Genomic DNA, 17,248 nt, shown 5'->3' on the forward strand with positions numbered 1-17,248 from the left:
AAATGTTGCATTTTGGTTGCATCACATCAGCTCATATTACAATTTTGTTTTATATATCACACAGGCTGGAAAGAGGAGAGGAAGAGGTTGAGGTCTTAACCAGTGCTTTCAATTTAAATAAGTGTAATTACAGATATACGAAGGAAGAATGGTTTAAAGCAGGCAGGGAATATAGAGAAAAAAGTTAGTGGATGAGCAGAGGCAGACAATCAAGCAGATATTTCTTAAGACAACAAGATTTATTCTGGTCAAAAAGAAACGCCATAAGTAGGCATACAAAGCAGTGACAACTAGTAGTAGGCCAGTGAATTAGGACTGAGAAATGAACCAGATGTCCAAAAAGCTAATGAAGTGGGAGAAAACTGATCATTCATGTAAAATAGCAAAACTAAAGAGTCTCTACAGAGGCACAAAAAGAGTAGCTAAAGTGAGTTTGGAACTGAAAATGTGTTGCTGGTTAAAGCACAGCAGGTCAGGCAGCATCCAAGGAATAGGAAATTCGACGTTTCGGGCATAAGCCCTTCATCAGGAATCCTGATGAAGGGCTTATGCCCGAAACGTCGAATTTCCTATTCCTTGGATGCTGCCTGACCTGCTGTGCTTTAACCAGCAACACATTTTCAGCTGTGATCTCCAGCATCTGCAGACCTCATTTTTTTACCCAAAGTGAGTTTGGAACTCTAGGAGGATGCAACTGGGGAATTAATAAAGAGAAACAGGGAAGTGGCACATCACTTAAAACCAGTATTTTTTATTGCTTTAAGACAGAGGACTCTATACACATTCAAAAGCTATGAGCTAAGCAAGGTGCTAATGGGAGGAATTTCCTTTAAGTCTCTATTACAAGGGGCTAAGTGTTTGACAACTAAAAGTCAACGAATCACCAGGACCCAACAGCTGCTTTTCCAGGAGTGTTTAAAGGATAGTGGAAACATTGGTCAAAATATTGCAGAATTCACTGGGTTCCAGGAAGATTCCAGCACATTAGAAAATTGTAAATGTATTTCTTATCCCTGTATCTCTTCAAGGGGGAAAGAGAGATAGAAAGCAGGAAATTATAAGCCCGTCTTCCACCATTCACTGGGAAAAATACTAGATTGCATTATTTTGGAAGAAATAGCAAGGCCTTTAGAGAAAACTAATGCAATCAAACAGAGCCTACATAGTTCTGTGAAGGGAAATCATGTTCTGCAAGTTTACTGGAGTCCTTTGAGGATATAATGAAGAGCTGAAATGGGGCCAAAATGACAGAACAAACATATTTGGATTTCTAGAATACATTCAATAAAAGGTGCCACAACAGATGAGAAGCTCATGGCAATGAGGATTATGTCTTAACTAATGGATTGCCACAAAACCCAAACCTACATCGCCAATTATCGACTACTGTCAGTTCTTCAATAGCATAATGTTCTTGTGCAACCCTGTGCTCTTGAAAAATTGTGCTTCAGAGACAGCACGTAAGGTGTTGGTGATATAACCGCATTCCAGACATCACTCTTTAAAAACTTGACAGTTTAGAAACAGTGTCCCCAATTTATTAATCGCGTTATAGCAAATTTGCATTAACAAAGCATGTGTATAACCTAATGACCTGTATCTATATTAATGACTGGAGTAGAGGGCAGACAGCATTATAGAAAATCTGATACAGAAATAAATGGGAAGGCAGATAAGGACAAGGAACCGGTATTGGGATTACAGGAAGGTTGAAAGATTGGGATGGGGTGGGGTGGGGAGGGGGGAGTTCTTGATAGATGGAGTTTAGAGTCAGTGAGTCAGATTTACAGCATGGAAACAGACCCTTCAGTCCAACTCATCCATGCTGACCAGATATCCTCAATTAATCTAGCCCTATTTGCCAACATTTGTCCCATATAAACCCTTCCTATTCATGTTCCCATCCAAATACCTCTTAAATGTTGAAATTATATTAGCCTCCACTACTTCCTCTGGCAGCCCATTCCCCACACACCAGCCTTTTTGTGAAAAACTTGCCCTTTAGACCCTTTTAAAAATCTTTCCTCTCACCCTAAACCTATGGTCTCTAGCTCTGGACTTTACCAACTCAGGGAAAATACATTGCAAATTTACCCTATCCATGCCCCTCAAGATTTTATAAAAGGTCTATAAGGTCACCCTCCAGCCTCCCATTCTCCAGGAGGATGATTCAACCTCTCCCTATAGCTCAAATTCTCCACCCTGGCAACATCCTTGTAAATCTTTTCTGAACCCTTTCAAGTTTCACAATAACCTTCCAATAGGAGGGAGACCAGAATTGCACACAATATTCCAATAATGGGGAGTCCAGAAATAGAGGGCATAGGTTCAGGGTGAGAGGGGAAAGATAAGAGACACCTAACGGGCAACTGCCAGAGGAAGTGGTGGAGGCTAGTACAATTGCAACATTTAAAAGGCATTTGGATGGGTATATGAATAGTAAGGGCTTGTAGGGATATGGGTTGGGTGCTGCCAGATGGGACTAGATTGGGTTGGGATATCTGGTCAGCATGGACGGGTTGGACCAAAGGGTCTGTTTCCATGCTGTACATCTCTATGACTATGTAGGAAAGCGCAAGTCTCACTTTATACAAAAGGTATACAATAAGTCAAATGGAGGGCGACTCTAAAATGAATGCAGCACGAGGGATGTGGGTGTTTTTGGCCACGGATAAAACAAAATGTTAGCATACAGTTGCAGCTACTTAAAGCAATGAATAGAATTCTGGCCTTGTTTGCTAGGGGTTTGGAGTTTAAAGTCTTATGACAATTGTCCATGTGTTGGTGAAGCTGAACCTGGAGTATTGTACAGAGTTTTGGTCCCCATATTTAAAAAAGGGTTACTGGCATTAGAGGCAGTTTGAGATACAGCAGGCAGTTTCCAAAAATAAAGGGGTCGCCTTATCAAGAACAAGAGAACAGATAAAGGCCTTCATTCAAGTTTAAAGACTGAGAGGTGATCGTTTGAAACATTGAGGATTCTGAGAGAGCTTGACAGGGCAGATGTTGAAAAATGTCTCTTGTTATGGGAGGAAATCTCAAACTAGGGGGCATAGTTACAGAATAGAGGGACATTCAATTAAAACTGAAATGCAAAGGAATTGTACCTGCAAGGTTAGCAAACGTCTAGAATGCTGTACCCAAAGAGATCTGGAGGCTGATTTATTGAAGCTATTTAAAGATGAATTAGACAGATTTTTGAATTATCAGGAAATTGAGGGCTATGAAATGAGATGATCAGGAGTGCAGGCCTGAGGCGAATCAGCCGTGATCTTATTGAATAATGGAAGTTCCATTAAAAACAGCCCCTTCAGCAATTCTCTCTCTCTTGAAAAGACAGCAATGAATACAGAGATTTTACTAAACAAATGATTCAATATATTTGGCAGTGTTTAAGATTTCTGGGTTCAGCTGTTTCATTCCCACCGGAAACATAAGGCACCTTGTTTCACAATGAGAGATGTATATCATGAAAATAAAAATGTCAAAACTCAGTACCAAAACTGATATTTTCTAATTATCTAGTTAACCATAAGATAGGAGCTATTTGAATTGATACTGCTACTGGTTACGTTCCATTATGGAGCTCTGGCTGCAGGGTGATCAAACTTGGAACTGAATGATATTTGAGGACAGGTAAAAAGGAAAAGGAGGTCAGTGCTCAATATAAGTGACAGGATCAGGAAAATGTAAAATCTGAGCTGGTAAAGCTATGCAACAGTAAGACCAGCACATAATAGTAGATGCAATTTTATAGGCCATCATGCAGTAATAGTAATGTAGATCACAGTTTAAAAAAAAACAAAATTAGGAAAATCTGAGGTGTGTCTAATAAAGGGAATGCAGTAATCATGGGTGACTTCAATTTATACATAAATTGGGAAAATTTAATGAGCACCAACGCTGCAGAGAAAGAACTCCTGGAATGTGTTCAGATAGTTTTTGAGCAATACGTCAAGGCATCAACTCGGGCAAGCTATATTAGATTTAGCATTATACAATGAGGGGGCTAATTAATAATTTTTTTTGTTAAAGAATCTGTCAGGCATAAATACCAAAGCATGCTATAAAACATTTTATTAGGTTTGAAGAAATGTTATTCAATCTGAAACTAGAGTCTTCAATCAAAAGGACGATAACTGTGACGGTAGGAGGGGCACATCAGCTGCAGTGGATTGTAAAAATACACAAAGATTTGATAATGGTTACAGAAACTGCTAGTATTTAAACAATTAATGTTTGGTTTAAAAATACATTCCTTTAGGCAAAAAATCAAGAATACCACGACTAACAAAAGAAGTTAAAGATAGTACTATTCAAAAGCTTAGAGTTGACAAAAATAATTGTAGACCTGACTGTGATAATGTAATAATTGGCAAAGGAAGACCAAGAAATTGATTTTAAAAAAGCAATACAATAAGGCATATAGGGAGCAAAGGCATGGCAGTTAAAGTTGCAGATGAAAGTTAATGTAGGAAAACATATTGAAGCCAAATGGAGATTTTATACGATATATTGAGTGCATGGGCAAAAAATCTGGCAGATGGAATACAATATAGGAACATATGAAGTTATTCACTTGGAACAATGAAAAAGCAGAGCATTACTTAAATGGAAATTTCCTGGGATTTAGGTGTTCTTGTGCATGAATCTCAAAACCTTCAGCAGTTGCAGTATGCAATAGAGCGCACAAATGGAATGCTATTTTTTATTATGCGAAGAATTGAACGTAAAACAAAGAATGTTATGATTTGGTTTGCATACTTTTTGAGATATGGTCTCACCAATGCTATGTGCAGTTTTGGTCACCTTATTTAAAAGGTAGTGTACATTGAAGATGATTCAAAGGAGGTATGCTTAATTGATACCTTGAATGAGTGGGTAGTCTGGAGGATAGATTGGACAGTCTGGCTCATAGGTCATTCAGCTATAATATGCATTTCGTTAATACAAATGCACTAACACGATTGACAAATTGGGGACAATTTCTAAAGCGCAAACTTTAAGTAGTGGTTATAACACGATTCTGGCCCCATTAGTTTAAATGGTGCTGTTATTACTCAACACATGATTGCACGAAATGAAACTACTGCATTATAGCATTTTCACTATAATTTGGAAGCATACAGATAACTTGCTTGAAATGTATAAGATCCTAAATGGTCTTGACAACTTGGACATGAGAGGAATGGATTTTCATGTGGTTTAATCCAGAACTAGTAGGCAGTGTATCAAAATTAGGGGTCACCTTTTAGGACAGATGAGAATTCCACTACGTTAGCAAGGTACCATGTTCAACTTTCACATCATGGAGTTTACTTCGACAAGCAGCTCAGACAGCCAACAATGCGGGTTTCTGTTTCAATGTGAAGTGAGAACAGTTCCCACTTTGCAGAGTCATGAAATGATCTTGTACAGAAATTTGCTTCCTGATATGAAGAAGGCAGTAGACTATGTTTGAGTCATCTGTAAAATTATTCTTTACGTAAAGGAATCATTTCAGGTTGAAGTGGCACCATAACTATCAATCAGATAGACTGGGGCAGCTTGGGAAACAAAAACTGCCCATCTCCAAGACGGACTATGGAACAAGTATTGTTAGACCATACAGTAGGAATCAAAAATTGTGGCACTGGAAAAGCATAGCAGGTCAGGCAGCAGCTGAGGAGGATAGGTGACATTTCGGGCACAAGCCCAAATGGGGGTGAGGGCAAGGTGTGAGAAATAAAGGGGAGGGTGGGGTTTGGGGGAGGCAGCTGGGAAGGCAATAGGTAGATGCAGATGGAGGGTGATGGCGTTAGGTCAGAGGGAAGGGTGGAGCAGGTAGGTGGGAAGGAAGATAGACAGTTCAAGAGGTCGGTGCTGATTTAAGAGGGTTGGACCTAGGATGAGGTGGAGGGGGGGGGGGGGGGGGGGGGGGGGGTGCGGGGGAGACAAGGAATGTGGCAAAGTCAACATTGATGCCACGTGCTGGGAGGGTCCCAAGGTGGAAGATGAGGTGTTCTTCCTCCAGTCATTGGGTGTCATGGATTTGGCAGTGGAGGCAGCCCAGGACTTGCACGTCCTTGGCGGACTGGGAGGGAGTGTTGAAGTGGTCGGCTAGAGTGGTGGGGTTGCTTGGTGTGTGCCCTAGAGAGGTTTCCTGAATAACCACCAGCCTTCAAATCACTCAAAGTTGGAAGAGATAAGTACTCTACTTTATCTACTGCATCTTACAGATAAAGACTGCGCATCACCACAGAATTTAATAGAAAGAAAACGGCCAGCAGTATTCCAGTTTGCCATCATTGTTAAAAAGTCAACAACCCAAGCATTCCTTTTGAGTCATGATACAGTTGAGAAAATATTTCTAACTAGTTTGATGTCAGCATATTGGGTTTCAGACTTTCACAAGCAGGTTGAAACATTTAGCTAACTTTATAGCTCAATAAATATCATTAATAATCCTGCCCTTTTGAACTCCTTGATCAGAAGCTTCAGATTTTCAAAGTCACAGGTTTTATTCAAATAACTGTAGCAAGGCCAGAAAGTAGCAAGTCTGTGGAAAGAAATTAGTTGTACAATTTAAGAGAAACTCAAAAGAAATCATAATTTAATAGGTAGAAGCAATTAGAGTTCAAGACATTAAACTGGGAACGTTAAGGACTTGTAATTGGATGAGTGAGTTTTTTTGGTATCTTTATACTACAAATACTAAGATATGGCAGCTGACCTGTTTAGTACCTCATCCCGATCAGCCAGCCTACTCTTGATTTTACTTGTTAGGTAGTCCAGAAATATTGTCCAAATGTCAAGGCAGGAGAAATAACCCTCATGACTGGGCTGTAACAACAAAACATCAGAAATTATGTTTGCTGCTTTTACAAACTGGTTGCACATATAGACTTACATCAACATTAGACTATACATATACAGGAAATTTGGCTCTAACAGTCCATTCAGGATGGTTATGCCCCACTTTCCTCCACCACACTTGTCCTCACATCCCACTCCCTCCACCCTCAAATGTTTGTCTAGCTTCACTTTAAAATTTAGCTGTACTATTTGACCACTGCATGTGATAACAAGCTCCATATTCTCAACCTTTATTTTTTAAATCTAAAAATGGTTAAGTCCAGAATGGTGGTCAGTTAGCTCAACAAGACATGGTGACTCATGTTAAACCACCACCATCATTTCTCTCGAATGAGAGCACTGCCCTATGGTCTAGTAAGACTATGGAAACTTAACTGTGAGGTGAGGGGAGAGTTTAAGTAGTTCATAAGTTCATAAGACATAGGAGCACTCATTCAGGCCATTCAGCCCATCAAGTCTGCTCTGCCATTCAATCATGGCTCTCACTCCTATTTTCATGCCTTCTCCCCATAACTCTTCAATCCATTACAAATTAAAAATCTGTCTAACTTCTCAAATTTACTCTCCACCCCAGCATCCACTGCACTTTGGGGTAGTGAAGTACACAGATTCACAACCCTTTGGGAGTAGTTTCTGCTCACTATTTTAAACTTGCTATCCCTTAACCTAAGACTATAACCTCTGGTCCTAGAATGCCCCACAAGAGGAAGCATCCACTCCACATCTATTTTTATCCATAGCTTTTAACATCTTGAATACTTCAGTTTGATCTCCCCTCATGTTTCTAAATTCCAGAGAATAAAGGCCTGAACTCTTCAATCTCTTCGTATGACAAACCCACTAGAACTTTTCCTGTGTCCAGAGAATTTTGGAATATTATAAATAATGGATCCACCATCTCTGCAGCCATTTCCCTTAACACTCTAGACCATAGGCCATCTGGCCCGAGGGACTTATCTGCCCTCAATCCTAATAGTTTGTAGAGTACCTTTTCCCTATTGATGTTGATTGATCTTAAGTTCTACTCTATTGCCTCGGAGTTGACCGTTCTAATAAGAATGGTACTATTGTCCTCCACTGTGAAAACTGGGGCAAAGTATTGATTTAGCATCTCTGCCATTTCAGAACTCCCCACTACTAACTCTTTGGTTTCATCTTCCAAGGGACCAACATTCAACTTAGCGACTCTTCCCTTTTATAAACCTATAGAAACTTTTGCTGTTCTTTGATACTTTGTGCAGTTTTCTTTCGTACCTTAGCTCTTAATTTTTTAGTATCCCTTTGTTAATGTTTGAAAATTGCCCAATCTTCCAGCCTGCCACTGGTCTTTGCAATATAGTATACTTTAGTTTTTGACTTTATATTGGCCTCGACCACCTTGTTTAGCTATGAATGTTTTTGTACCCCACCTTACCATCTATATTCCTCACAGGGAAGTATTTTAGACATGAGAAATTAAGTAGCTCCTTAAACAACTATCACTGCTCATCCACGGTCTTGCTTGTTAGCCTTCCTGCTCAATCTACTCAGGCGTGAGGAAAGAGTTGTAATTTTCTTTAATTCCAGAACATCAGTGTGGGACTCCACTTCCTCACCCCAAAAACTCAATTTTGAATTCCATCATACTATGGTCACCACTCCCTTCAGGTTCCTTAACTATGATGTCATCAATTAAATTGCCCTCATTACACAATGCCAATACAGTAGCCTACTCCCTGGTCGGTTCCACAACATACTGCTCCAAGAAACACAATCTCTAATACATTCAGAGAGTCATAGAGTTGGACCCTTCGGTCCAACCCATCCATGCTGACCAGATATCCCAATCCAATCTAGTCCCACCTGCCAGCACCCTGCCCATATCCCTCCAAACCCTTCCTATTCATATACCCATCCAAATGCCTCTTAAATGGTGCAATTGTACCAGCCTCCACCACTTCCCTCTGGCAGCTCATTCCATACATGTACCACCCGCTGTGTGAAAAAGTGGCCCCTTAGGTCACTTTTATATCTTTCCCCTCTCACCCTAAACCTATGCCCTCTAGTTCTGGACTCTCCGACCCCTGGGAAAAGACTTTGCCTATTTACCCTATCCATGCCCCTCAATTTTGTAAACCTCTATAAGGTCAGCCCTCAGCCTCCAACGCGCCGGGGAAAACAGGCGCAGCCTGTTCAGCCTCTCCCAAAGAAATCTGCTTCTAGGTTATCCTTGCAAATTTGATTCTTCCAATCTACATGAAGGTTAAAATCACCCATGATTATTGCCATACCTCCTTTGCAAGCCTCTAGCATTTCTTGGTTTATACTGTGTCCCACTGTAGAACTACTGTTTGGGGACCTATAGATTACTCTTCCCAAGTACTTCCTCACTTTGCTATTTCTTATTTCTACCCAAACTGATTCAACATCTTGTTCTCCTGTGCTCATGTAATTTCTCATTACAAACACTGATCCCTTCCTTTACCAGCAAAGCTACACCACCTCTTTTTCCTTTCAGTCTATCTTCCAAAATGCTGAGTACCTACTCCTTTAATTTGAGTTTTCTAATTTCCCAGAGAACTGCAACCCCCCCACCCCCCACATAGAGTAACCTGAATTTACTATAGATGTAGTCACTGGGAACATATTGGGGTCCACCAGCTCCCATATTATGCAGGAACAACTTATCACCAGACCCTCCATCCTTACTTTATTTAACTAGTTTTGAATTTTTAAAAATTTTAACTTTTCAATATTGCTGATTATCTCAATCTGAATGTAAGTTATAACCAATAATTTAACAAAGATTCAATTTAACAGACTAAATTTTAATAGATTCAAATTTAGCAGATGCTCTTTCAGCCAATCAAGTCACAGCTTTCCTGTGGCATCACTTCACTTCATCCTCATCAGTCAAAACAATTAGAAACTCTTACCTTCCCAGGCTGCCCTCTGGCTCACTCCTGCAAAAATGCCTTTCATGGTAACCTCAGCCAGTGCAGGAACAGAACCCATGCTGTTGGCACTCTACATTGCAAACCATTCAACTAATCTAACTGACCCCCAAATAAATAATGAAGAAATTTCTTCTGAATCCCCTGTAGGACATCTTGGCAACAGTTTTATATTGATGAAATATTGCCCCTTGTGTTTTTCCAGAGAAAAACATTCTCTGTATGCACTAAGGTTTTCACAATCATAAATACCTCCATTAGGTCTTTGGACTTTTTACCCAACAGGGGGAAAAAAACCAGATCCAGTCACTAATCTTATTGCAATATTCAAGTCCACATATTTCTGAAATCATCTTTGCATTCTCCGCAATGTCTCTATTTTTATGATTAATGTACAGCTTTAACTGCCACAATCAAAATCTGTACTTCGTTTAGATATACATTAGTGCAACTTTCCTACTTTTCAATGTAATCCCTTTAGAAATAAAGTCTACTTATGGCCTTGCTAGCTTGGGGAAATGATTTATATCTTTGTAGTCATACAAAACACCAAGCAGTAATAAGTGATGCCAAGAAAATAAGCTATTCTCCTTATCAAAATACATTAGCACATTTATTTGCCTTGAACTGAATTTGCCAATCATTTGTACATTGAACAATGTTGCTCATGTATTAGTTCTCCTCTGTTTTGACCAACTGAAGCAAGCATAATGTGATATGTAAATTAAGAAATTATCCTTGATTCCAAAGTTCTCATCTTTAATTAAAATTGTGAACAGTAGACCCAACATTGTCCCTTGTGGAGCACTAATATCCACTCTGAATAAGGATCCTTACTTCTACCCCCTGCTTTGTCTTCAAGCCAATTAACTAATTTATAATCACTTATTCCCTGATCTAATCTTTTATGAAGCATCTTATTGAAGGCCTTATGGTAACTGGATTTTCAAAAGAGACAGGAGCAGAAATTAGGCCATTCTGCCCATCAGGTCTGCTCTACCATTCAATAATGGCTGATGGGGTTGAAAAACCTATTTCCCCACTTTTTCCTCTGTAACCTTTGATCTCCTTCACCATTGAGAACTTATCTATCCCCGTTTTAAATGTACTCAATAACCTGACCTGCACTGCCTAATGTGGCAATGAATTCCACAGATTCATCACTTTCAGGCTGAAGTTTCTCTTTACCTCCATTCTAGAAGGTCTTCTCTTTACTCCAAAGCTGTGCCCTCAGGTCCTTGTCTCTCCTGCCAATGGAAACGTCTTCCCAACATCCACCCTATCCAGGTCCTTCAGTATTCTGCATGTTTCAATAAGATCCCCCTTCATCCTTCTAAACTTCATAGAGTACAGACCCAGAATCCTCAAACATTCCTCATGTTAAGGTTTTCATTCCTGGAATCATTCTTGTGAACCTTCTCTGGACTCACTCCAGGCCAATACATCCTTCCTGAAGAATTGGGCCCAAAATTGCTGACAATATCCTAAATGTGGTCTGACCAGAGCCTTATAAAGCCCCAGAAGTACATCCCTGCTTTTATATGCAAGTCTTCTCGAGATGAATGCCAACATTGTATTTGCCTTCCTAACTACCGACTCAACCTGCAAGTTTACCTTGAGAGAAACTTGGGTTAGGACTGTATTAATATTAAATGATTTGTCAGAATTCTCCACCACATCTCCACTTCTGAAACATGCTGACTATCAAGATATTGTTCTATTCTCTCAACAGAAATTTCATTATTTTTCCCTTCAATGTTAATTTGACTGTTATCCCTTCACGAATTTAGGAGTTACATTTGCCATCTGCCAATCCCACCGATATTTGTTAGGAATGACTTTTTTTAAAAACCTTTATCTCTTTCCTAAGAAGTCTCAGAATACATAGATGCAATCCTTCAAAGCCAGGGTTCTCTCCCCTACCACTTAGATTATTCAAAACTATTTTTGATTTAAACACATTTCTCATTGTTCACACCATTCAATGTCACATACTTGTTTCACCATTGTATTAAATACGAAATAAAATGAGACACTATTTCTGCCATTTCTCTATCATTACTGTTAGCATTAGCTTGCCTCTCAATGAACCAGTTCCCATAACCTTTTCTGTAGCCTGTAAAGTACTTTATTGTGCTTTGTTATTTAATTTCCTGGCTCCTCTTTACCTTAATTATTTTGTTACTTCTCTCCTAATCTCTACTTCCTCTGATTTGCACTCCTCTGATATCTATACAATTATTTTTGACTGTTTATAATCTCAGTTGTTTCCTTTCAGCTTTGATTTGGTAATGCTGGTGTTGGAGTGGGGTGTACTAAGTTAAAAATCACATCAGGTTATAGTCCAACAGGTTTATTTGGAACCACTAGCTTTCAGAACGCCACTCCTTCATCAGGTGGTCTGGCCAACCACCTGATCAAGGAGCAGTGCTCCGAAAGCTAGTGCTTTTTAACCTTTTAGCTTTATTCATCTCTGGAGTCCCACTTGCAAACTAAATTTTCTTCTAATATCTGAATTGTTTCCAGCATTCTCCAGAACATCTCAAATCTTATCCATGATGATCAACATTATCATTTCTCATTTACTGTTTCTTTCATTTCCCAAGTTCTATTCCCAGCCTCTTAAAGTCGGCTGTTTGAGTCTATGAAACATTGCTTGCATATTATGGTTACTTCAGCTTTTATGTTACCCTACCTCATCTCTGTTCCTTATTAATCAAGGGCAAACCTTGTAGTTTGACATTTAACATCTTAGTTTAGAAAGATGTCTTATACACATTAACAACCATTTCTTTGCACACTTGTCCTGTCCAAGTAAATATTAATAAGGATATGCCAGTGATTATTCTTCTATGTTTTGTATTCCATGTCCTGATTTCTCTGGATAATTCTTCAACTTCTCCATTTAAGGTGTAGACCACATCAGCTAGTTTGGTAGATCCATTTTGTTTAGGCTCTCTAACCATAGGATTCTATTTTAACTGTTTCCCTTCTTTTTAAAAAGAAAATCATACATGCAGCTTCATTTCCCCTTTTTCCTCCCTTTAACTTTTTAAAAAAGTGTTGTCATACACTGTAATGTTTACTTCACAGTAAAATTTATTTTATAATGTGGTCATGTCTCTCATCTAGATCATGCATGGTTGATCCCAACGATGCTAGCTCCCCTCTTTTATTGAGCATTGATGTACAATTACTTTAACTTATTTTAATAGGATTTCTCATGTTTAAAGCAGTTACTTGCCTTATTTTATACTTCGAATGCTCTCCTGTGCTGCTTTGTTTACATTTAGGCTATTTATGATTCTTCCAGCTCCCTATCCCACTCCAATCTTTAGTTTAAAGCCTTAGTCACATTTCCACCCTTTTCCAGTAGAACACAAGTCCCATCTCATTTAAGGTGGCCCCTCCTATTGATGCTGCTCTTCTGTTCCAGAATGTGTTAGCACACTGAGTTTGGAACCCCCTTTCCTACACCATCCCTTTGGCCATTTGTCAATTCTGATTTGTTTGCTTCCTATGCTCTTTGTGCCTGGCTCAGACAATGATCTAGAAATTATGAAGTCTTGCTTCTAAATTTGAGCAAAACTGATTCTTCAGCAGGACCTCTCAGCATGCCTATATGGATAACAATGATTAGAACTAACACTCCCTTTCCAAGTTCACTTCTAGCCACTGAAAAGATATCCCTAATCCACTCATCAGACAGGTCTTCAAACCTGACAGGCTTCACCTGAGTCCAAGCAGATCCAAACATTTAACCTAGAGGCTACTCAAGATCATGGATCATCTAATTATGGCGTTAATTCTAATTTCAGCATCTTAAATGAAAGATCCTAGATTTTGAAATGGTGTCCCTTAGTTCTAGGTCCACCCACAAAGGGAAACATTCTCTCAGCATTTTAAACATTTCAGTAAGACCACCTCTTATCATTCTAAATTTAAAGCTCTCACTGCTCTAGCTTTCCACATAAGATAGTCCCTTCATCCACAGAAGGAATGCAAGGAAGCTTCTCTGAACTGTCTCCAAAGGGGTATTTAAACAATATCATTCACTTCGTCCACCACTGACAACACTAGTGTACACACTGCAAAATCTCCTTAGACAGCACCTTCCAAAACTATGACCTCTATCACTAGGAAGGTCAAGCTCCTGGAACACTCCCAAAAAAAACCATGACAGGCATGATCTGCAGGGATTCAAGGAGGCAGCTTGCCACCATCAACACAAGCAATTAAGGATCACAAATAATGCTAACTCTTGTATTGCATGTATGAAAATCACGCAGAACTTGCTCCTACAAACCCAAAAAGCAACAAAACACAGGAGATTCCTGTCAGCCATTCTCTCCAAAAAAGCACAAATAAACATTCAATGTAACAACATGTCCACTGCACAGGCTTCAATCCTTAGAAGTATCTTCAGCAATACTCAATGTGGATTAAAGTAACCCCACCCTGACAGACATTAGCATGCTTTAAAGAATGCGAATAAAGAAATGCGATACCACCGTCATTACACCCATTATATAGAGCTATTTTGCTTGGTTCCTCTTTGGGTATCTAGATTTATAATTTAAAAGATGGTGGAAAAATTGGAAGATAGACTTTTTAGAAGTGTTTCAGGAGTTTGGTTGATAGTTTGACAATGTGCTGTATATCAGAAACTATTAATTAAAAATAAAATGATTGGAGAAAACAGCTAAGTAAAGCTTTTAAAAAAAGCAAGAGATACTGCTTCAATCAAATTGAAAGGCTGGCTTTGACAGGATTAAAGGACCTCTGCACGATGGTTGCTTAGCAACTCCTTCTATACTTCAAATTCTGTTTATAAACCCAGGAATCAGTAAGGAAGATAGCCAAAGTAGCAAGTCTCTTTCTTGAATCTCTCAGAAGTGCCTGGGAACCTCCTGGGCATTTCAAGTTTCAGAATACCAGTACTTTTGACTACCACATGAAATCTGAAAAGTTGAACTGTATTTATTTTTCAAAAGGATCAAATCTAGGTTGAATATAACCAGAACTGAAGTTTACTAACAGTCTATAGTTGTCCACAATTTGTCATCTTGTCCACTGGATTTCCTCTCCCTGACGTTTCCAGATTCTTGGCCAACTGAGTATTGTTCTTCCCCTATCAATTTTACCACCATTTAAATTTGAAAATCCATCCTCACTGCAGAAAGTCACCTTTGTGTTGAGTATATACCTTGTTTGGAATCATGGGGATCTAGTTTTAATCCAGACTGTAGTTTAGGTGTCAACCACTTGCTTCAAGAAAAAGGTTTGTTTACAAGCAACAGATTAGTTTGAATTCATGAAAAGAAACTGATGAATGTTTTGTTCTGAATAGTACAAAAGCATATGGCCATTTAGGTAAATCAATCAACGTATTTATACTCATGGTGCAACTGTAGAAGTAATGGGGTTTTGTCGGAACATTCTGTCACACTGCATGGCAAGCTTTTGGTTGTATACACACTCAAAGTTCAGGTTCCTAGGAAGTCAATCTCACCTGATGAAATGTATATTTGAAAAGAAGGGCCAGAAATTCCACCACTGGAAACTGGGAGTTGGACTCAATCCGACGCAGGTGAACACTCACAAACAGTCGCAGGAAGTCAGTAAACTTTTCCACATAGCTGAAAAAGGGAAAGATCAGGGATAAAGATACTTAAGAAGTTTGTCACAGACCAAACTCAAATTTTTAAAATACATGCAAAGGAGTAGCAGCTTTCAAACATACTGTTAGTACAAGAAATGTAGATAATTTATACGATAGCAAATAAAGCCCTGCAACCATTACCTACAGGATAGAAAACTATTCACTCTAATACCTGGATCATAGAAAGAAAAAAAAAATCCAGACAAAGGCAACTAGAGATGTTCAGTCAAAAATCCACACAAGACTTCAACTTGATTCACATTCACCTTCTGTCCCCACGAATCCTATTGCAGTCTCTCGAAGGTGATGATTTATGCCATGGCAGTATTCATTAGTGCTGTCAACACAGAGACCTCATCAATAGCAGTCATTCATCCACTTTTTCTACATGTGTTCTTAAGTTGGGGTCCAGGGATGTTTATTGAGCAGAGCAGGCTTTATAGAGGCAGTGGGTAGTTGTATTATGACTCGCTTATTAATCCAGAAACTTGGATAATGTTCTGGGGATCTAGGTTCAAATCCCACCATGGTAGATGATGGAATTTAAATGCAATTTAAAAAAATCTGGAATGAAGAATGTACAGATGTCCAAGTAGTACTGTTATTACCAGAAAGACCCATCTGGCTCACTAAATGTCCTTTAGGGTAGAACTTCTGCCATCCTCACCTGGTTTGACCTAAATGTGATTTCAGAACAACTGCAATATGGTTGACTTTCAAGTGCTCTCTGAAATGGCCAGCAAGCCACTCAGTTGCATCATTTGCTATCACATCTCAACAAAGATGAAACCTGACAGACCTGCCAGTATCAATGTATGCTCCAGAAAAACAGCCCTGTCAACACCACAAAGTCCTCCTTATTACATGTCAGGCTCGTGACAAAATGCCAAGAGCTGTCAAGATGAATCAACCAACAGTCTGACAGAGTCAGTCATGGTATTAATGAGTAAAGATCGTGTCTTACAGACAATGTCCCAGATACCAAAATCCTTGTATATGACCTGCCCCACCAGGACAGATGATAGAGTGGTGGCCACAAGTAGCGCACAGTGAGGAGGTAGGGGTCCTGGGAGTCATCAATATGGACTCCAGGCCTCGTGAGGGCTCACTGTTTCAAGTTAAACATGGGCAAGGAAACTTTCTGTAGGTTACCAAGTTCCATCCTCCCTCGGCTCAGTACTCTATGCTGAACAACACTTGGAGGAAGCACAGAGGGTGGCAAGGATGCAGGATGTACTCTGGGTAGAAGATTTCAATGTCCACCATAAAAACAGTGGCTCTGCAGCAACACTTCTGATCATGCTGGTGGAGTAGTTTTGGCCTTTACACATCGGATTTCAGAAGAATGAGGGGCAATCTTCTTGAAACATACAAGATTCTTCAGGGAAATCAGCAGGATAAATGCAGAAAGTTTGCTCTCCCTTGTAGGAGAGTCTAGAACCAGAGGGCATAATCTCAGAGCAACAAAAGTGGCTCATTTAAAACACGAGGAATTTCTTGAGGGGAGTGAATCTGTAGACTGCTTTACTACAGGGGACTGTCAAGGCGAGATCATTAAGTGTATTCAACTCTAAACAAGATAGTGCAACAGCCTTAATCAGTAAGGGAATCAAGGGTTATGGGGGAAAAAAGGCAAGGAAGTGGAATGAGGATGACCAGCCACAATCTCATTGAATGGGTGCAGCAGACTTGAGCTAATTGGCCTACTTAGCTTTACATCATATGTTCTTATGAAGCAGATTGGAATGCAGCTGTAGAGTGTGGTCACCATGTGCACAGCACAGTCACCCAGCAGTCT

At 39.5% G+C, this 17,248-nt stretch overlaps 1 protein-coding gene across 2 annotated transcripts in view; it reads right to left on the reverse strand.

The window, feature by feature from the left end:
• The window catches only part of xpo6 (exportin 6), a 122,141-nt gene that overhangs the window by 43,233 nt on the left and 61,660 nt on the right, over positions 1-17,248 (reverse strand). For both annotated transcript variants that reach the window (XM_060840673.1, XM_060840671.1), the window contains exons 8-9: positions 15,301-15,427; positions 6,713-6,822 (exon numbers count right to left, since the gene is read on the reverse strand). In XM_060840673.1, the coding sequence (XP_060696656.1) occupies positions 6,713-6,822; positions 15,301-15,427 (237 nt within the window). The remainder of the gene's footprint in view (positions 1-6,712; positions 6,823-15,300; positions 15,428-17,248) is intronic.

The sequence above is a fragment of the Hemiscyllium ocellatum genome, chromosome 20 (assembly GCF_020745735.1).
Source record: "Hemiscyllium ocellatum isolate sHemOce1 chromosome 20, sHemOce1.pat.X.cur, whole genome shotgun sequence".
NCBI lineage: Eukaryota > Metazoa > Chordata > Chondrichthyes > Orectolobiformes > Hemiscylliidae > Hemiscyllium > Hemiscyllium ocellatum.